Consider the following 22,143-nt stretch of genomic DNA (forward strand, 5'->3'; position numbering starts at 1 on the left):
GGCGCCGCTCGCGCCTTTCTGGCGTCGGCGGAGGCGGGAGGGGAAGGGAGGCGTGGCCCGTGCGCGGTGACGCAAGGCGCAGTCCCCGCCCCGTCCCCGCCCCATGGTCTCTGGAAAAGAGAAGAGAAAAAAAAACTTTTTTTTTTAATTGAGGAATCAACAGCCGCCATCTTGTTGCGGAGCCGGAGCGCGGCGCGATCGGAGCGGGGCCGGGCCGGGCCGGGCCGGGGCAGCGGGGCCGCCCGCCGGGGACACGGGCAACCGCGGGGAGCGCCGCCGACGGCCAGAGGGGCTCGGGGCAGCGGGGCAGAACCGGCCGGAACCAACCCAGCGCCGCCGCCGGGACCGGGAACCGCCGCCGCCGCCGCGCCGCGCTCATTGTTTTGGGGCGTTTTTTGGGTGTTTTCGGGTTTTTGCCGGGTTTTTGTGGTTTTTCGAATTTTTTTTTCTTTTTACCCCCTTCCCACCTCTTTTTTTTTTTTTTTTTTGCCCCCGCCCCCCCCCCCCCCCCCCCCCCACCTCGGCCGGGGGCGGCGGGCGGGGGCCGCCGCGGGGCCGGGGCGAAGCAGCCCGGGCGCGGAGGGGAGGGGACGGGGCGAGGTGGAGGGGAGCGCGGGGGGGGGGGGCGCTATGCTCCCCCAGTGACTGACTGAGCCGCCATCCGGGCACCTCCTCGGCGGCGGCGGCGGCGGCGGCGGCGGCCGGGCGGGGGGGAAAGAGGGGCCGGGAGGAGCGAGGCCGGCAGGGAGGGGGCGCTGGGCTCTTCCCCACCCCGCCCCGAACCCTCCTCCCCTGCGGCCTGCTGCGGCGGCGGCCCGGCCCGGGTATGGGGGAACGGGGGCCGCCGCCGGTCGGGCACTGAGCGGCGCTGTTGTTCGACGGTGGGTTCCCCCCTTTGGAGGAACGGAGAGAAGAGAGAGAGAGCTTCACCCCTTCGCCTCAAGACTCTTCAACGATTACCGGCTCGGCGGCCTCTCCTCGGACCATGGCGGAGAACTTACTCGACGGGCCGCCCAACCCTAAGCGAGCCAAGCTCAACTCGCCGGGCTTCTCCGCCAGCGATAGCACAGGTAAGGCCTGCGGGGGCGGGCGGGCCTCACCGGCGGTCCCCCCCCCCCCTTCCCCTTCCCTCCGGCGGGCGGTCGGGCCCGACCGCCCGCCGGAGGGAAGGGGAAGGGGGGGGGGGAGAACCGCCCGCCCTGCCTCGGTTCCCGGCGGGGGTGGGAACCGGCCTGGCGAGGTGCCGGGAAAAACGGGAGGGGGGGGGAAGGATCCCTCCCGGAGCGGCTGGGCCTCCTCCAGTCGAAGTTACCGGGCGGAACCCATACACCAAGTACCGTCCCGGCTATAAATAGCGGTTAGAAAAGACGGGTAAAGGCCTTCGAGTTGAATTTCCCATTCCCTTTCTTTTTATTATCGACCACCGCTTCGTTTTAACGGGGAAGGGATGGAGGGATCCGCCTCGGCTTGGATGCTGGGGGTGTCCAGGTGAGCGGGCAGGGAAGGAGGAGAACCCAGCCAGCAGAAACACCGACCGCCCTGCTTCTGGAACGGGTGGTCAGGGTTTCTAGATCTACTCGTTAAAACCCATCTCTCCCCCACAACTAAAAGCCCCATGCAGGCAGCCTCTTCCTCTGTGCCCCTGCGTGCGACACACTACGGAATAAAAACTCCCTAAGAGCATATTAATATCTTGCTTTTTTTATCCTCCCACCTGTCACCCTGCTTTAAGGCGCTCGGCTCGACCTGTTCTGAGCATTTTTTTCCTTAAAAACCGAATAATTTCCAGATAATAATTGAAGTTGCAGGCTTGCTCGTGTGATGAAATGCCCAGCAGGCTGGCAGTCGCTGCCACTTGCCTGTATGTCGCCTGGTGTCTTTGGCGTGCTTTTTTTTCAATTGCAGTGGGCTTCTAGGTAATAAAACGCATCAAAATTTTTAATTTCCAGCAAGCCCGTGTCCGTTGTAAATACGCACGTGTGTGCACAAGAGCATGTGTGAGTGTACTGATGTCTTTCAGTGTTCCAACTGTTTTAATCACTGAAACAGTGGTTTTATAGGGACAAGAAGTGTGTTGGACTTGCATTTCTGTTTTCAGAGATTAATGAATCTTGTTGAAGGGACGGTGATAAATTAATCATGCTATGCCTGCTGTGTTTTTATAGGCTGAAAAAATGATTACTATAATTGAGCTGATAAATTCTGTGGGGTTTTTTGGTTTGCTTAATCTGCATTTGGCAATAGCTTATAGATACTTCAGTCCTTTTGTTGGTTTTTTTTTTTTTATGGAATCTTTTTCTTCTCAGCCTACAAATAAATGAAACATGCCAAAAAGAAACCGTATTGAGACTAAGAATTGGCAGAGAGTATCTAGGTGAGGTCTTGTGATTGAACTACGTTAATCCCTTCCGTGAAAGCGAGGGAATATCATACGGAAGGCTGATAGGCAAGTTGCTGCGAAATGCGCCACAGTAACTCAGAGAAAGCACAGTTTTTCTTTAATTCTTCAGCTAGACGTTTTAGACTCTACTAGTAGCCAGAGAAAGATGTTTGAAGCGGTGGGTTTTTTTTCTTTCTTTCTTTTTTGAAGTTCACTTGGTCTGTTCTGGAATGCTTCAGCCATAATTACGTCCTGTTCAGCAAGTTCTAGTGTGTCTCGGTGAGCTCTGTGCAGGGCTAGATATGTAAACTCCAGCATCTGCATAAAGTTTTGCACGGCTGAGGGGGCCTTTGGTCACCGGGGACGGCAAAACCCAGGTTGTATTTTGAACAAGTAGGACTGTGTCCGTGGCGTTTTGTCGTCATCCCGGTGTTCTTCAGGCAAAAATAACCTCTCTGCTTGAGAGTGCAGGTGATGTTTGTGTGCTTAGAAGTGCTTTTTAAAAAAAACCAACTCTTTAGCTTTGTTGCCAGCAGCTAATGCTGCTTGTTGAAAGATTGCTGAACGTTTCTATGCATTGTAGCAGGCGATACAAATAGTTTGAGTAGCAATTGCTATCAAATACCTGTCTCTGAACCTAAACCAGGCTGCTGTCTTGCACTGAGGCTGAAATGAAAAAGTTATGTTGCAACCTGGAAAGTTGCCTTTGTGACCAGAGGTGCTTGGGTAGATGGGTTCGAGGCTTGCGCCCTGAACGGGCAGTAAGTTGTGTATTGGATAACTGAATTGTAATTGCAGTCTTAAACCCGCGCTGTTTGATGCTGCAGCTTGCCTGACTGGGACGTGCTTTAAAAGACGTTGCGTTAGGCCCGGTTGTGCAGTTCTGTTGCTGAACAGTCAGGCTCCGAGCCTGCAAATGCTTGTAACCGAGCGTCGCGGTGCGATGGCGAAGGGCCTGATGGCAGGCCTGAACGTTCGGCAGAAAGCAACTGCTCGTTCTTGTTTATATTTCACTTTACGCTTTGATGCGGTGATGTTAAGCAACTCCTTTTGTCAGGGTAAATTTCAGCTGCCTTTAATCTTTCTGATAAAAATAGCGCCTCAGCTTACCGAAGCAAAGTTTGTGCAATTGAAATTGGTCTACTTACGTTCTGAAAATATGACCTTTCCTGTTAAACTTGGGCAGCTAAATCAAATGTGTGGTCCCAGAGAAGGGAGTAGAGGTGAAGGGATAACAGAAATGTGTACTGTCACCATCGTTAAGTTTCACGATAGTCCTGTTTCGCAGTCGCCCCATTGCTCTTTATATTAATAACGAAGGTTAAGACTTGTGGCTGTTAACTTAGCTTGGCATTGCTGCGCAGTATTGAACAAGCTGACTCCGATGGTAAAATATCCATGGGAAAGATTTTTCCTTGTCTAGCCAGGTAGGAGTAGTGCTTTTGTCTAATTACCACTTTATTAGGTACATGGTATTTCTCATACCTAAGCATTTGTCTCTTCAACAACTGTTACGAGGCATTCTCATCTAGCCTGCCACAGAATAAACAAGGCACTCGTGCAAAAAGTAGAATTACAGTAACTTTGGTCACGGCAGCGTATTATTTTAAGGTTGAGCATTGTGATTACTTTGTACGTTGCTGGCATCGGTCCTTCGGCAGAATATGCAGCGACCTGGCAGCGTTCCTGAGTTGATCTTGGTCTGCACTCTGCGCGCAGATTGTGAACACGGTGCTTGAATGGAGCAGCAGCAAAGCTGGCGTTCTTCAGGTGCCCCTTCCCTGTGGTTTGCAGGTAGCTGGGTGGTGGCCTGCATTGCGTTGCAAGTAAGGCCTCTCTCTGCATTTGGTACGTACCCTGCAGCCTTCTGCTGTGCTATGCTGGTTCCAGAAATGACAAATCGTAATTTGGGCCAAAGCAGAGGGTGTCCTTAACTGCGTTATGACTTAATGAATTCCTAAAGTAGGTAAAGTTGGAAAGAAGGTGAGATGAGCGGCTTCAAAAGTCCATCAGAGCTGGATTTTCACCTCATACTTTCTCATGTGTGTGGTTTCATTTGGTTTTTTTTGCTGTTTTTTTGTTTTTTTTTTACCCTCCACAACTTCAGATCATAAACAAATTAAGCAGTATGGCTGCTGCTGCAAAAGCTGCAGGCTGAGATCTCTGGTAATTCACGTTCGCTTTACAGCCCAGTGTATTGGCATCGCAGTATTTTAAAATTGGGGAAAGACTGGCCTTTTCACACGTTCCTTTGTACGTGCCGAGATAAGGAGACCTCTGGCTAACTCCCAGCGAGCTACGGAACTTCGCAGAAGGGAGTTTGTGGTGATACGCAGCCTGATTTGATCTTATTCTCCTGCCAAAAAACAGATAGGTGTATTTCAGTGGATTTTACTTTTTTAGTTCTGAAAGAGGTGTGGACTACCTGTAAAACAAAGTAGCTTGAGGAGAGACAGCGAGGCTTTCTAAGCTTGTGTTCACATACTTAGCTGAGACTTCAAATGGACTGACGTCTTGGTGATCTAAAACCAGATCTTGTGCGCATGAAAGCCTTAGTAGGTATGTTTTAGAAGGGTTCATTCCTGCATAGTTGAAAAGTTTTGTGGGAGCCTGTTCAATCGGCCTGCTCTTGTTTTATATGGTGTGTGCAGAACTTGGGTGTCATTTGTGCGCTGTGACAGTAAGAATTGCTTTTTATACGGATGCTTTCTCCATCTCTTCCTGGAATAAGAAAAAAAGGATAATTCCATTAAGTGGACAGACTTGGATTTATAAGCAGAAAATCGAGGGAAGAAATGCTTCTTCTGAAAAGATGTAGGTGAAGAAGCGTGTGTAGTTGTAATTATTTCACGGGAATGTCCTTTGTTTTGTCGTACTCGCACCGTAACTAGCTGGGATGGGAAAAAATGCAGTGCGATATTTCATGGCTATGTTGTTCCTTAAGACTTCCCGTATACGCGCAGCGATGGGGGTGGTGGGTGGGAGATGACGATGCCACGCAAAAATGTTTACGTCGATCTGTGTTAAGTTTGATCCAAGTTGAATCTTTTTTTGCACCTTAAGTGACTGACCTGCATAACTTTGTGCCCACAGTTGTAATCTGGGGCAGGAGATTTGCAAGATTAGAAATTGGCTCCTTTATTGAGACTCTAGTGCAGCTCATTTTTTACCAATTCATGAAGCATTGCTGATAGCAGGTTATGCTATACTTTCTCGCTGTTGAGGGTTTTTTATAGATTTTTCCAAGGAGTTTGACACTAATATCTGTGTGAGATGAAAAGTTGAGCAGATGATCTACCGGCCTGATTTTACGTGACAGTCCGCAGTCCTACAGTCGGGCCCCTGCCTTTTTTTTTGAAATTCATACTTTGAGTGATAATTGCATATGTACTTGGGAGTTTATCAAATTGATTCCTCCCCGCCCCCGACTTAAAATTAATGCGGTAAATGTGGTCTTGTGCTGTGGCATAGAGCTCCTGGAGAAGCCCTGCCAACAGCAGGCAGGAGTAAAGGCTGTGCTCGGGGGGTCAGTCTTTGTTGTACCCCAGAGATCTCTTGATAGCTTGTGAAATGATTCCCAGTTTTCTGTTGCAGATTATTCACTTTCTATTCTGGCTGAACATTCCTTGGAGTCATAGTCCAGTGCCATTCATTATTTCTACAGCAACATGCTGTGTTTCACTACTATACTTCACATTAAATAATTCCACCTATTTTTGGGCGTTCATTTTTATTGGAGATTTTGCTCTCTGTTGTTACCTGCTAATAGAGAAGAAGGCGAACAAAAATCTCGCTCTGTTAGCAAAGTACGGCAGGTTAAGGTGAAATCGGGCTGGAGGGGGTAGTTGAAAAACAGGATTTGAAAAACTGTGGGGTTTGTTCTTATACAACGAAAAAGCATGTGGGACAGCTTAGAAACCTGACACTTCCATCCTAATTTGGTTTACACTTTCAAGAATTTTTGCTTTGTAAATCTTCCTTTTAACATATGTTATGTTTTCCATCTGTCTTCTCAGATGTCTAAGATGCAGAGAGAACCTACATCTTTTATTTGGAAAACTCTCTTTAATAGAAATGTCTCAACAAATACTATCAAGTATTGTGCAGAACCATAGTGTGAATCAAAAGAAAACTGAAACTTCTATTATCACCGGTAATTCGCAATCATAACGCAGAATCTAAATCTCTTAACGTATACTCTTCAGAAGCTTCAGTTCATCTTGCCTTTCCTCTTGTCTTATTCACCACCATTGAGAAATAAGGATCATATTTGGAACATTGGATAGATACGGTATCTTTGATTTGCAATAACTTTGTGTGTGTATATATATTTTTATTTATACATACCAAAGTCTGTAAAATAATCTCCTGTTTCTCTGAGGGTCATCTTTAATGCTGTGGGAACTTCCTCAGGAAGACAGAGTTGCTCTTTCTAGGTGATGTGCCTCCCAGTCTCGCAGGTAGACGTTATTTCGTTGCCGCTGTTGGATGTCTCTGAGGCAGACATGGGAGCTAGCTACTTTCTGTCACACAGTGAGAGGGGAAAATGGAATATTAGATTGCAACCCCTGTCCGTGTGTGTGTCACCTGAAGAGCACGAGCTTCTCCCTCGCTCTGCCCAACTCAACCGCTGCCGGTACTTTGCTAGCTGTTTTAGTGGGTGTTGTTGATGACATAGCCTCTGTGTCATCTCCTGTGTAGTTTCATCTAATGGAGCAAAGAAACGTGGAAATTACCAAGAGAGTTGAAGTCAGTAAGTACCGAATGTAAATCTGTTTTGTAGTAGTTGTGAAGTTTTTTCCAAAGGTTCATAAACTCCTTTAAGGAAAGTATTAACGAGAATGATTCAGAACAGCCTCATCTCACTGAAATTAATGCTTTAAAGTAAAATAGATTTGTGAGGGCATTGGTTTTGCTGGATTCAGTCAGTTACAGTTGGAAGCTTTTTTAGGGTGAAATATATAAGAATCATTAGTTTTAAGCACATCTGTTGCTGCTTCCTATGCGCGTTTGGTTTATTTTGTGTTGTATGTTCTTGCACGGCTGAATTTGAGTTGCCAAGCAAATAACCCTTCACTTATAATTTGGTATCAGAAATAGGGAGGAAAAAGTGGTGTTAAAACAAAGAGAACGGAAATGTGCTTTTTGCAGCTATTATACAATGTAAAGGAGACGGAAAACTCGCCTGTTTCCTAGTAGTCTTGTATAACGCTTTTTTTTGCTTGTTTTATAATATTATTTCGAGTACATATTAATCATTGCTATTTTAGCCTTCGCAGAACAGGCCTGTTCTGTGCTTCTGTTACAGAAGGTGCGTAAGGGTGGGAACGTTCAGAGGACTTGTGTAGCTGAAGGGAGTGTTTGAAGCAGCCTGACCCAGAAGGCAATGCTGAGCGTGGAGTTCTTGCCACCCATGCTGTCAGTCATTGTGGGGAGGATGGAGGACTGAACAAATGAAAATCTGAAACACCTTGTGTTGACCTGTGTGTTTAATAGGAAGCCTGTGGCCAGAGAAGGTCACAGTTTGAGTTTGTTTGTCAAGATAATTCACGTCTTTGTACGTTATCTGCTGATTTTTTTTTTTCCAGATGTGCAGTGAGGGTGGCACAGCCTTAACATGAAGCAGTGGAGTTGTCAGTTGTGTGAGCTAACCGAGGGCGTTTGTATGCCAACACTCCATTTTGGTACAGACCGTGCGTTTCATGCTGCCTTAAGCAAGTGCCCTCTATTAATTACTGGATTTTCAGATGATTCCTCTTTAAAGGGTCATCCTGAACTTAAATGTTTTGTTAGCTGTTAAAACAGGGCAACAGAAAAGATGTGTGTGTTTGTGATAGGATGAGGAGGAGCTCTCGCTTCTGTTAATGTGCTCCAAGAACCCTAAAATATTTCATCTTCATCAGGATGATCTTGTGAATGAGAAGCTGGTGTTACCAGTGCGGTGGTCTCCCAGTCTGTGGGCAGATTGCCTGCCTCCTCTTCCTTCTGTCCAGATTTCTGCTCTTACGGCAAAGAAAATTACCGAAGCCTTTTGGTCAGGAAGCGTGTGTAGCCCGATTGCCACGTGCAACGTGACAAGAGTCATGTCCATGTTGCTGATGCTACTGGGTAGGATTTAAAGTTACTCGCAAGAGCAGACACAGCAGTAGTGTCAAAATAGCGACGATACCTTGGGCAACATGTAAGAGGAAGAATGGTTATGGAGAGGCTCTGTAAGGACCAGAGGAAAGCAAAGTCAATCCATCATTTGCCATCCGATGCTTCCAAGAACAGACCATAGTGAGCACTCTTGTTGGGCTGCTTCTGCCACACGTTTTGGGGGTTATTTTGGTTTTGTTCCCCTCTGGCATGTGGGAAGAGATAAGAGCCTAGCTTCTTATCTGAATGCATTTTTCATATTTGTTTCTGTATATTAACTTTGGTACCAGGTGCATTTAACGTGCCCTTATATACTACTCTGTTTTTAATAGCAGAACATTCAAGTAATCTGTGGGTTTTTGGGTTTGGTTTTGTTTTTTTTTTTTTTGAAGGGTAGTAGAAGTAGATCTGAAAACAGGGATTATTCCTGAAAGAAGCAAGTATCTTAGGTTTTTCTGGGCCTTCAACACAGATTGTATTTTCGTTATGAGCACAGCAGGAGAGAGATGGCGGAGACAATTTGGATAAGTCCAGCAGAGAGAAACTTGAGGTTATGACATGGTGATACACAACGTGCAAGTGGAAAGAGGCTAGGAACTACGCTCGGTGTAATCAAGGAAGGATCTCAGTTTATACTGTTCTGTTTTCAGGGAGGTGAGAAAGAAGCTGGGGGCAGAACAGTTGGTCTTCCCTGTGTCAGGTACCTGCTGTTATCGCACACGTTAGTTGTGGTATAGGGGATATAGATATGTGCATTTTCCCCATCCTGACTTGTATGTCTGGTGTCCGAGCTGGTGTCAGGAGCATTTTTAAAACTGAACCAATAATACTGGTAGTATTGCAGTAGAGGTTAGAAGAGAACCGATGCTTTTTCATTAGCTTCTTGATTTGTTTGCTCTGTGTAACGAGCTTCAGTTTTGAAAAGTCACTTAGTTGCTGAAGTCTTACAAAAATGGATTGGGGGAGATTTTAGGAGCTTGAAGCTACTTTAACTTAAGATTAACTAGATTCTAAGCTGATAGTGTCCCTTTTGGTTATTGGGATGCACAAAACGCATCTAATCTAATTGATTTTAGGAATTGTGTCGCTGCTTAGTTGCGTGTCTGTACCCTGAATGGTATTCATCTTGTGGAGAATCATGCTTTGCCAGAAGACAAGTTGCAAAGGGAGTGTGGTAGAACGAATGCCTCCTTCTCAATCTCCCTATCCCTAAAATCCCAGCCACAGGAAAGCAAGAGAAGGGAAGCGTTACACCCATTGTCAAGAAAGGCTAAAAGGACAATACAGGCAACTACGGACGGGTCAGCCTCCCTTCTATCACTGGCAAGATCACGGAGGAGCTGGAGCGAATTTAGTGAAGGGCTGCCAAGGAGGTTGGGGGGCTGGAGCACTTGCCCTTGGAGAAGAGGCTGAGGGGCTGGGCTGCAGAGCTCCTGATGTCCCTTCCGACCTGAGTGACTGTGAGTCCGTAAGCAAGAGAGCACTGTGATAATTATTCTAATGAGTTTCCTAGAGGCAAGTACCTAGAATGCCTAAAGGAGAGGCTCGTTTCTGTGTATAGATATATTTGAATTTTGACCAGTCCACTGAGTTAGGAATGAGCAAACCGGACTGTGTTTCTTTCTCATCCTAAATGCAAGTAGTTCAAAAGATCAGGCAGAAAGAAATTCAGTTAAATATCCACATCTCTTATTGTGCAAGCCATAACTTGTTGGGACTCATCCAGATGCCTGCTACTGGATCTCTCATTTCCCCCTCGCCCTCCTCCCCCCAGCCTTTAGGGTCTCCTTGGCCCAGCCAGGTCCCTCATCGCTGTCTTTCTCAACCTGCTTGTTAAACATCATGTTCTGAAAAAGTGATGCTCTTCTGAAAGTCAAGGTCAGACGCACATCAGTTGCAATCTTTCTGTGTCTCTCGTTAGGTTAAGCTGCTAATGTAAAATTTCCTTACTGGAAATCTTATTTTTTCTATGAATACGTTGTTTAATTGCTCTAAACCATTAAATGTGCTAATTGTCTTTTATGAAACAATAAATTATAGAATCCTCAGACCTCAAGAGGAGGTTGGAGTGGATGTGGTAATTGCTGACTGCACCAAACAGTATGGCTATTGAGTTGAGTTACCTGACATTGAATTTTAGGGAATGGCTGGAGCTCTGAACTGTTGCGGCTTTGTCTGCTGGGGTCTGGCATGATTGAAAGAAGCCTTACAAAACAAAATTGGGCTCACTGAAATGTAACAGCTATGTTGGCATGAAAGAGAGGCACGGTGAAAATACTGCTTGTGTACTGGCACTGCAGTGCGACGTCAGTGTCTGCTCTGTGGATGGGCAGTCAAAGTTTGCGACAGGAAAGCTCCCAATGACGTTTCAAGTGGAGATTATGCTGCTAAAAAATGAAACTGAATTTGGTAGTTCTTCACCTCCTTGCTGTGCGATATGTTCGAGATAATAAATCACAGAAAGAAATACCTTAGAATGTTTGTCACCTCTCCAGGCTGAGCTAAACGGAAAAAAATGGTGACATTGAAATGAGTTAATTGATTGAATATGTATATTAGGAAAGAATCTCTTGATAACAGTTGCAAGTAGTCATACAGATGAAAATGTTCTGCCTGAGAACACAGCACAGGGGTTTTTTTGTATTTTTTTTTTCTTCTGAGAAGGCTTGGAAGGAAACAGAACATCTTTTTTTATTCTGGTTGCTGAAAGTGTCGTCCAGGAAGGCAGAAAACTGTGACATTTAAGCTCATAAAACTGAAATTAGGAGAGAGTGTGTCTCAAGTGCGGTTATCTTCTATGTGTGAAAATAGCTGCTCAAAGAACGCAAAATTCTCAAATTGGAAAAGGAGCCCTTTGGAAAGAGTGGGGGTGTTGTAGTTGCCTAGTGCTTCTCCCAGCCTTCTGAAAGACATGTTATCTCCGGCTTTTGGCTCTCTCCTGTTAAGAGGCTGTTTGGCTTTCTATAATAGAGATAATGAAAGGTGCGAGGTTTAGGATCTGAAATGCTGTGTGAGAGGTGAGACGCTACGAGGTGGGTCTCTGCAGCCTTAGTCAGCTCTACTGCTTCTTGAGCACTGAAATCAGACGTATGTGCCTTCTTAGTTAAGGGAATCCTCTTTTAAAATAAAGACCCCTCTTTCTGTTCTGTTGCATAGAATCACAGAATTGTTAAGGTTGGAAAAGACCCTTAAGATCATCGAGTCCAACCGTTAGCCCAGCACTGCCAAGCCCACCACTAACCCATGTCCCTCAGCACCACATCTCCCCGGCTTTTAAATCCCCCCAGGGATGGGGACTCAGCCCCTGCCCTGGGCAGCCTGGGCCAGGGCCTGACAGCCCTTTGGGGGAAGAAGTTTTTCCTAACATCCAACCCAAACCTGCCCTGGCGCAGCTTGAGGCCGTTCCCTCTCGTCCCATCGCTTGTTCCTGGGGAGAAGAGACCGACCCCCCCGGCTCCAGCCTCCTTTCAGGCAGTTGCAGAGAGCGATGAGGGCTCCCCTCAGCCTCCTCTTCTCCAGGCTGAGCACCCCCAGCTCCCCCAGCCGCTCCTCCCCAGCCTTGTGCTCCAGCCCCTGCCCCAGCCTCACTGCCCTGCTCTGGCCACGCTCCAGCCCCTCCATGGCCGCCTTGGGGTGAGGGGCCCAGCGCTGAACACAGCATTCGAGGGGCAGCCTCACCAGTGCCCAGCACAGGGGCACCATCGCCTCCCTGCTCCTGCTGGCCACACCATTCCTGATACAAGCCAGGATGCCGTTGGCCCTCTTGGCCACCTGGGCACACTGCTGGCTCATGTTCAGGTGGCTGTCGACCACCACCCCCAGGCCCTTTCCCGCCAGGCAGCTCTCCAGCCGCTCCTCCCCACGCCTGCAGCGGTGCCTGGGGTTGTTGTGCCCCAAGCGCAGGACCCGGCCCTGAGCCTTGTTGACCCTCATGCAGTGGCCTGGGCCATCGCTCCAGCCTGGCCAGGGCCCTCTGCAGAGCCTCCCTGCCCTGCAGCAGATCAACACTCCCACCCAACTTGGTGTCATCTGCAAACTGACTGAGGGTGCCCTCGATCCCCTCGTCCAGATCGTTGATAATGATGTTAAACAGAACTGGCCCCAGTACCGAGCCCTGGGGAACACTACTTGTGACTGACCAGTTGCCAACTGGATTTGACTTCATTCACCACAACTCTTCGGGGCCGGCCACCCAGCTAGTTTTTTAGTCAGCAAAGAGTACGCCCGTCCAAGGTAGGTCAGTGTGCTTGGTAGGCAGCAGGTTTGAGAGATGGAGCAGGTACAAAGCTTGGTAATTGGAGTGGGACTCCTCAGTGTAGCTGTTTTTTGAGCATTGCTTCAGATAGCTGTATGTAAAGGCAAAGGTGTCTGTTGATTTTTATTTTTTTTTTTTTAGACTTTTGGTAGCTGCCATTGACTTTGAGAAATAGTTGAAGCATTGAGAATGGGATCAGTTACATTCTCGTGAGGATGAGGGGACTGAGGTTACTTTTTTCATTTTGCTACCAGTAGAAATGGGCCACATTTTTGTGGCAGATTTTAGTATGTGTATAAATATATTTATCATTTTTGTAACTGCCAACACCACCTTGTCTTTATGGATTTGTTTCAGACATGCTCAAGTAGACTTTTGTTTTCTGTTGTATTTTATAACTGCTGTAAAATGTGCCTTGTGTTGATGTTTTTAACGTACAAGACTCTCATTAAAATATAAAAGCAGGAAGATTAATCATTGCCTGAACATGTGAATACTCAAGTGAATTTTTACATGGCTGCTGTGCTAAGCTGTTTACCTGCTTTTTATTTTCCTGCTGGCAGAGCTGTAAACTTTCTGTGCCTAACCTTAACGTGTAGCCTTCTTACAGGAGCTTAAGAGTGGTAGATTATTTTAGGTTTTAAGAGGCTGTATTCCCAAACGCTTTCTTCACTCTTTTCATAAGCTTCAAAAACATTTCCAGTCCTTGGCTCTGGTAAGACTGTTAAGAGTCCAGCCAGCCAAACAAAAAAAAAATTAGAGCACTTATACTCCCAACATCCCATTTTGAAATACAACTGGAAAAAACTACTCCTTTTTTTTAAGCCCCAGCAACATCTTCCCCCTCCACATTTTGTCACTTCTCCTCTGCCCCTGGCCGCCCTGCGTGTGCACGCACGCGCGCGCGCACACACACACACACACACAAATATGTATTTTTTGTTCATGGAATGTCAACAATTTGAGTGCAGAAGCTTGGAAGAACACCGTTCGTGGGATTTACAAAATTTGTCTGAACAAGCGCTGTAAACCTTGAACTTCCCAGCGAGCCGAGGTGACGAGAGCAGTGTAACAAAGGCGAAGCTTCAGCCGTGGACCCCGTGTCACCACGCTTCGTGACGCGCAGGCAGATGGCTTTGGTTGTGCTCCAGGCTGCAGCCGCCGCCGTCTGCGGCAGAGCCTGCCGGAACACAGGGAGCGGGGTGGCGCTGCGGGGACCCGGGAACCGGGGACTCGCTTCTGGCCAAACGGGGCTTGGTGCCGAAAATAGGCAATGGGGTTTTCATCAGAGGCGGGGTTAGAGATGGATGGAAGGTTAAAAATAGTGACGTCTTGGAAGAAGGAAAGTAGAACCAAAATATATAGGAAGGGGCACAAATTGTGGCACAGTGAGTGTCACGTGGTTGTGTGGGAAAGAGCAGGAGAGGTGAAGCCATTGCCGAAAGGAACGTGGTTGAAGGTACACTAGGAATTTCTGTAAAAGGCAAGCTGAAAAGGTGAACTGGACAACTGAAGGGGAAGGCAGCAAGTAAGAGAAATTAAAAAATACTTTAATGAACCTAGCTAACGAAAATGTTAGTTTGTTACTTTCCTGCTTGGAATGGAATATAGGTCTGTTCTGAGCTGTTGGTGTATTTTGTCACGGCCAACGTCGTGTGAGCCTGGAAGAATTCTTCAGAGCTTACGGACTTCAGTAGGTAACGATGGCACAGTGTAGGCCCCGAAAGGACATGCTGCTGCGAGTGCCTCAGAACAGGCAGAATCTAACATCTTTGTGCATGTTTACTGCGACTGTTTATGTAATTCACTGGTCGTTGCAACACAGCTAAAAACTTCTGTTCATTTTTCTCCTGTTAGGTTGAATTGAAAAGTCAAATGCTGATGAAATGCGTTGTATTTGAATGAACTGCAATGTGTTGGTAATAGCTTTGTGATACAGGTTAAGCGTTGTTTGTTTTTTGTGGTTTCTTTTCAACGCAGTCAGTGTGGTCCACGCTGTCACTTGCTGGACGAGGTTATGCCACTTTTGCAACCTGAGTCTTTCACCAACTTTTTGTGGTTGGAGAGTGAATTAAACTTTAAAACAACGAAGCTTTTGGGATGCCCTTCTTTAGAAAAGAACTTTTGTTTGCTCTAACTTGGAAAAAACTTGGTTTGTTGCTCACTGTGAGAGACTAGGGCTTTTCAGGGCTGGTTTTGGTGGGGGCAAAATAAAGTTTTCACACATTTCTGTTACGTTACAGTAAAAAATGGTTGGTTTAGATCACATCCTTGGACTAGAAAGCTTTTCTGAGATGTGCTGCATGTTTCAACAGCTGCTCTGATGAATTGAGGCTAGTCTGCTTACATGTATATTCGTGTTGCTGTATGCACTTGTCCTTATGTCTTCAAATATAACTTTTATTTTCACGTGGAAGTACCTGTATACAGTCAAGTAACTTTCTCTTTTTAGTTACCAAAATAACATTGTTACACAGACATTGCTTATGATGTGCAATAAAACATTTTAGTGAACCTAGCTGCTCCTCTTTAAAAAAAAAAAAAAAACCAAAACAAAAACCCCCACCACTTTTTATCAGTTTGGGTGTCACAGCCAGGCAGAGGAGTTCCTTTAGGTGGCTTAATGAAGATTTGATTGTTTTATTTTGCTTATCTGGAGAGTGTGTGGATTACATCTGTCAATATTGGGCATGATAAATGAGGGCTGGGCACTTAGAGAGCAATTTGTATTACTGGAGCTGTTCCGGGATCGAGAAGTGACTTGATTCAAGAGGCATTATGAGGAGAAACTGCTGTGAGTGCCTTTTGGGGTCTTCTGAGGTAGTGGATCATGATACAAATCGATGACTAGAAACTGATACTGAACACGTTTATATGTGAGACTGGGATCAAAATACCAAAGAAGTAGTTGTCTTTTGATCGAGCTTCGAAGCCTAGCTGGAAGATGTTCTTTGGCCATATGCAAACATAAATTACAAAGTTGAGGTAGGATTGCTGGGTGAAACGCAGTGGCCTGAGATTACATAGGAGGTTGGAGAAGGTGACGTAATCGCTCTTTTGAAAGAGTAAATCAACAGGAAAAAAGAAAAAAATCTTTTGATATTTCTGCTGCTTCCTTTTAGCCAAAACAAGAGAAATTTAGGAGTTAGGTTAGATCATTGTATTCGTGCCACCTTTGTTTCTTAAGCTTGGTACGACATTTTGACAAAAAGTCTCGTGAAAAAACTACTTACTGGGCAGTGCTCCACCCTGTGTGGTTGGATGCGCACGGTGCGTGTCAACGGCTGTGCTTTCCGAAAGACGCTGGCGTTCACGTCATGGGGACCCTCACTTTCTGGCAATATTGAGTCTGGGGTAAAGATGTACCTTAATGCATGTCATTGTTTACGACCAGTACAAAGCAGCGTAGATGACAATTTTAGTTACTTGTTTGTCATGTTTTTCTCACCCGTTTTTCTGTTTTAACTTCTAGATTTTGGATCTTTGTTTGACTTGGAAAATGATCTTCCCGATGAGCTGATCCCCAATGGCGAGTTGGGCCTTTTAAACAGCAGTGGGAACCTTGTTCCAGATGCAGCTTCCAAACACAAACAACTTTCTGAACTTCTAAGGGGAGGCAGCGGCTCTTCCTTAAACCCAGGAATTGGAAATGTGAACTCAAATAGCCCTGTCCAGCAGGGAGTTGGTAGTCAAGTTCAAGGGCAGCCGAACAGTGCTAATATCGGTAATCTGGGTGCTATGGGTAAGAGCCCTTTAAACCAGGGAGACTCTTCTGCTTCAGGCCTGGCAAAGCAAGCAGCCAGCACCTCCGGACCTACCACACCTGCATCACAAACTCTGAACTCTCAAGCACAAAAACAAGTGGGGATGGTGACAAGCAGCCCTGCAACATCACAGACTGGACCTGGGATATGTATGAATACTAATTTCAGTCAGACACACCAGAGCCTTCTCAACAGTAATTCTGGTCACAGTTTAATGAATCAGCCTCAGCAAGGACAAGGGCAGGTAATGAATGGATCTCTTGGGGCAGCTGGAAGAGGAAGGGGAGCAGGAATGCAATATTCTGCCCCTGCCATGCAGGGGAGTGCAGGCAGTGTGCTGGCAGAGACTTTAACCCAAGTATCTCCACAGATGGCTGGTCACACCGGACTGAACACAGCACAGACAGGAGCAATGACTAAAGTATGTACACATAATTTAATATATTCTGTTTATTGCACTTGGTTTTTCTCCATACAGGTGTTTAGAAAACATAGTAGATTCTGTTCTGGGACAGAACTAAAGAATACATTTTCCTGAGTCTGTAGTTATCCATTTCAGTCACCAGCGATATCATGAAAGCAAGATAATTGAAACAGTATTTCTTGTGTAATCAGAAGTGAAAGCACTTGTTGAAAAACACATCCTTGAAGTTAAAAGTTGGATAGTATCTTAGCAGGGTGAATTAGGAAAGAGCAGCGTAATCCTGCAGAAAGGAAGCGGATGATTACTTCTGTGCAGGATCTCAATTTAGCTGCCAGACACCAGTATCTTCTAAAGCAATGTGAAAACTGTCAGAGAAATATTTGTAGATTGAAGGGAGAGGTGTAGCAATTGGTTCTCTTGTCAAGGACCACTGTCAACAGCTGTGCAGTGAATGTTTTTCAAATATAGAGGAACTGATCTGAAAACATTAAATTTCACTTAGATTGCCAAGCTAAGGCAAACTATGTGAAAGAGAAGGGCAGAGTCTGGGAAAGAAGTCTGATTCGGTGGCCGTTGCAGATCGGGGCAGGGAATATATACGCCTGGAAGTATCCGCAGTCATGGGGCACTGCTCTGGTCCCTGCTTGATACAGTCACTGCTTTTTAGTTGGTCATTTTCCGGGTGTGAGCTTAGAGAAGTGTTACGATTGCTGCTCCTCCTGTCTTTCAGTTGGACAGCAGTGTGCCTCATGTCTTCTCTGTGTTGCTTTGGTCCAGTTCCTTCCTTTGACGGCAAACCCATCCTGTTCTGATACGTAGAAAAATATAATTTAATCTCTGATATTTTATCTAGTCATGCATCGCTAGTCATTATCATTGTAGTTTATTAACATGCAAGTGTTAATTCATTAATGTGTTAGCAATCATGGAAAAAAATTGCCTGACACAGAAGAAGTCATATTCTCTGAAGAAATGCTGACATCATTGTGGAGTACTGTATAGTTCGTTTTAATTTTTGAAAATAAAAATACAAAAAGCATTCTCTCGGCACTGAAGGAGATCTGTGTGCTTAAGGAAGAGATGCTCGTGGTCTGAGTGAAGGTCATGTGAAAGTGGATATAGCTGTCTCCAGCCTCCAAATTCGGTAAATTTGTTGTGTGGAGGGGATTGGTCTGCACAGAAAGAAATTGAGCTTACCTTTCATTTGTTTTTCTTGGAAATTTGTGGGAAGAGTGACAAATTCTAATTATCTGGCTTATTTCTATAAACTTAGAGTTATCTAAGTTCTTAGGAGCAGATTTTTCCTAGCCACTATGCAGTTATGTGATGGAACTACTGATTTTTTTTTTTTTTTTTTGGTGACCTAACTCAAGTAGAATTACCCCAAAGCAAACGGGACTTGCTTAAGGTCTTCATCTGACAGAGTAGATATGAACCTGGTGGAGGAGGAGGTTCTGTGATGTCTTTGTTTCTTTTAAAAAAAACCCACCCCTGGTAAGGAATAGGCCAGCACTCGGACAAATTCCATTTTTAAGGATTTCAGTCTTAGCCTGATGCCAGCTGCAAATGGGATTCACCAGCTTGGGAAGGCGACCTGGACTTTCCCAGTTAGGATACGTTCAAGAAGTAAAGTAAAAGTTAATTTGGACAAGGAATATGTTGCAAAAGAATAGTGGAAGTGTTCCTGTTTCGCAAATTGTTAGGTGGTCCTTGTATGCAGGGCTGTGCTCAGCACCGGTGATGCACTTCTGAAAGATGAGAGCAACATTAGTGCTTTCAGAAGTCCTTAGGCACAAAGTTGTCTGGAGAAACTGAAAAGGTAGGACTATTTAGTGACAGACCAAAGGTGATAAAATGGTGTTTCTATGAAGGTGCTAGCACTTCAGACAATTTTAAAAACTTGGCCAACTTGAGAAAATAGAAAATTTGGTATTTTCCATGTTGAACAAGATGAAGCTTAAAAACATTGTGTGGTTTTTTGGTTTTTTTTGCGGGGGGAGGGTGGGTTTTTTTTTTAAAGTTTTGGGGTTTTTTTAATGTCTTAATTTTCTCTTAGAGCAAGTGAGCTCAATGTTTTGTGTTTCCATTTTGGAACAAGTTACTTGCTCCCTGATTTTTCTCCTGACAAGCAGAAGTGTTCTCCATTTTTGCCATTCTCCTTAATAGGCATTTGAGGATCGGCATCCTCTTCCAGTCTCTTCCCACCCCCAGTTTATTGTCCTAACAGGATTATCAACCATGACTGTGCGTTAGCTTTTTCTCTTGTTCACGCTCCAGTTGTGATGATAACTTTTAAGAGAAGTGGAGAAACATTTCAGTGAATTTGTCTGTTCTTCTGAAAGTGAAATTTCTGCTGATGGAGAATGTGGGTTAGTTTTTTTCACCTTCTGTTCCCTGGTGTTTACGACTTAATGTATACAGCTCAAAAGATTTGAAAAGCAGCAATAAAAGTGGCGAGGCAGCTGATCTACCTAATAGTGAATGTGCCTAACTTGACTAAACGGCTTAAAATGTAGCTGCTATCAGGCTTGAAGAACTGTATCAAGGCTGGAAGCAAGTTCTCTAGGTGGTGACTGTAGCAATATATCCTGAGGGAAAGAAAGAGGTGTGAAATACAAATGCAGAAAAAAATCTAAAAGAACTTTTTAAACTAAGATTTTCTCATTATGTTTAAAATAAGTGATGTGCGTCGCTGCTTAACCTCATTCAAGTATGGCTCAGAAGCTCATTTTTCTGAATTCAGCGTGTTTATATGTGGTGCGTAGCACTCATGACCCTTTATGGTTTGGGGCCAGTTTTGTTGGGCAAGACCTTGCTTCCTTGAGCATTTGTTCTCGTCCTTTTTTAGTAAATGACTAATCAAGTGAAGTCCATTGCTTTTTCTGTTTTTCTTTCTTGTGGTATGTTTTTATAAGCATTCTTTCTAGTAAGAGAAAAAGAAGGAAAAAAAAAAAATCCAGAATCTGATCTCTTTACCTGCTCTCAGAAATAAGGGATTAATTTCATCTGGAGCATCCTAAGCCAATATTGTTAATTTTGAGCTGGACTTGCCATTTTAAGGCAGCTCTTGAAAGAATGAAAAGTATGCCAGAAACGAGCATGGTAACGCAAGCTCGCGATGCACGTGCTTGCGTACGCCGAAGGATAAACCTCACCCCTGACCAACTGAAACAGGGAACGAAACAAAACCGATTCTCGCTGTCAGAGGGCCGTAAGGTGCTGACATCAAGACAAATGTTTTTCCATTGGTAGGGAGAGATTAAAGCAAAATACTTCCTCAGTCTGCAGAGGTGTCAGCAAAGGATTTCATAGATTTCATGGCATCCTCCGGAAGAAGCAACCTGTCACTGCAAGTTAAACAACAGCTATTAAAGTCATAGTCGTGTTTTCTCGGCAGTATATAGTGTGTTCTTGATAGCCTAGAATATTTTTGGAAATAGGGAGTAGAGTAGTCCCCAAGAAGGTTTTGTGAATTAAAGAGACAACAACTTACTATAGCAAGGATTTGAATTCTTCATTGGCCATGACTGTGCAATTTGCATATCCAGATTTATTTAGGGTGCCTGCTTTGTGGTGTTGACTTGTCTGAGATCATCTGGAAACCTCTGAGGAAGCCTCTCTTCTACGCCACTGTATATATTTCTGCTCCCAACTCCTTTCCTGTAACAGTTTTGCTTGTAACTGTGGCATCGTGGCCCTGTTTTCTTGGATGACACTACAAGGATAGTTTTCATTTGATTGGGTTGAAGTTCTTTAAGAAATCTGCTTAAAAGAGCAGAGGGATTCTTCTTGGAACAATTATCACTTGGCGGAGGTAGAGGGACAGATCGTCTTGTCCTAGTAATTTCCAGTAGTAGCAGAATTGTCCTTTTGCATTTTACCATGTTTTTTTGTGAAGTCCATTAAATGTGTTCAAGCCGTCTAGAAAATCTTTTTAAGTTAGTTGGTTTTTTTTAAGATTGTTGGTTGTCGAATATGTTAAAGAGTAGGAACGCTAAGCAGAAACGAGCACTTCATTGCAAGCATGCTCTGTGCCCAATACTCTCCTGTTGCTGTGAGAGTTCATCTTTTTTGAATGAGGGAGACGAAGCCTTCGTATAGTTCATTGTGGCGGGCAAGAGCTTGAAGTTGTGTTTCTGTAGATTAGACGATACAGTCTCTTGCTGAGATGCATTCCCCTCGTCCTAATACTGTGGAAAATCAGAAGAAAATTTTGGGAAGTTCCCATTTATTTCGTACAGTTCTCAAACTTCCTTTTTGTACTCTGTGATTCACCTAATTGGTACTTGCGCTCTTTCCCTGAAGAAGTAGTGAAGTCCCATTGAGATGAGTAGGACTCTTGAGCGTTTTCTTTTTCATGCGTTGCCAAGGTATAATGCCTCCTTATACAATTCTGTAAAAGGAATCACCTTTTCTTCAGTAACTTCAGAGCCGTATCGCTCAAATAAGGATATGCTGGTACCCAGCAGCAGAAACGTAGGAAAAAATCCTGGAGTTGTGTGTGGCTGATGATCTGCAGAAGCCATTGCTTTTAAGGTGCAGTGAAACTACACCTTGCTGGGGGTTCCTTTCAAAGTGTTTTTCTCTATAGAACTAGTAAACTTACCTCAAGGTTAGTTTTCTTTCTGAAAGGTGCAGTTTAATCAAACATGTTGTTGGGCTCTGTATGCCCCAGAAAAGGATGTAATCGTTTGGTCAGATCTTAGTCTGAATCTGTAAAGAGATGGGGAGAAAATGGGTGTTTATTTTCAGACCTAGTTATGAGGATTGCAACATCCCTTTTTTCGTAAAATGCCTTTTCAAGATTGTAGATTTAGAGTAACCTCATTCTATGTATTTTGAAAACTCCAAAGGAAAATATTTGTATTGATATAAGCTAGAACCTGCCTGGCAGGGAGAAACTGATAGAAAAGCTGGTCTGGCTGGCAAATCTTCCAATGTAGTATTTCAGGAGATGGTCTGGTAGCAGTGAGTTCAGATACAGACTTCCGAGTGCTGTGATGAGTTTTCCTTACCTGTGTGTGTATGTATATAAGCCCCGCTGGAAGCTGGTACCAGTAGTAGGATTGACATCAAAATCTTGACAGGTTCAAACTAATCACTAACTCTGCAAAACCAGATGTATTATGCTGGATTTTTGCGTATGAGTTCAGAACATTTTTTTTTTCTCTTAACTGTATTG

The 22,143-nt window shown here is 44.9% G+C and overlaps 1 protein-coding gene across 7 annotated transcripts in view; it reads left to right on the forward strand.

Moving 5' to 3' along the window:
* The first annotated feature begins 615 nt into the window (after window positions 1-615).
* The window catches only part of CREBBP (CREB binding lysine acetyltransferase), a 98,192-nt gene continuing 76,664 nt past the window's right edge, over window positions 616-22,143 (forward strand). For 4 of the 7 annotated variants that reach the window (XM_087730472.1, XM_087730475.1, XM_087730478.1 and 1 more), the window contains exons 1-2: window positions 616-1,070; window positions 16,246-16,958. In XM_087730472.1, coding sequence (XP_087586598.1) covers window positions 986-1,070; window positions 16,246-16,958 — 798 coding nt within the window. In that variant the 5' untranslated portion in view covers window positions 616-985. The remainder of the gene's footprint in view (window positions 1,071-16,245; window positions 16,959-22,143) is intronic. The other 3 variants (XM_087730476.1, XM_087730480.1, XM_087730479.1) reach the window with 2 other exon arrangements.

Source organism: Nipponia nippon, unplaced genomic scaffold (assembly GCF_047370975.1).
Source record: "Nipponia nippon isolate SJK-2023a ecotype South Korea unplaced genomic scaffold, ASM4737097v1 scaffold_5, whole genome shotgun sequence".
Lineage (NCBI taxonomy): Eukaryota > Metazoa > Chordata > Aves > Pelecaniformes > Threskiornithidae > Nipponia > Nipponia nippon.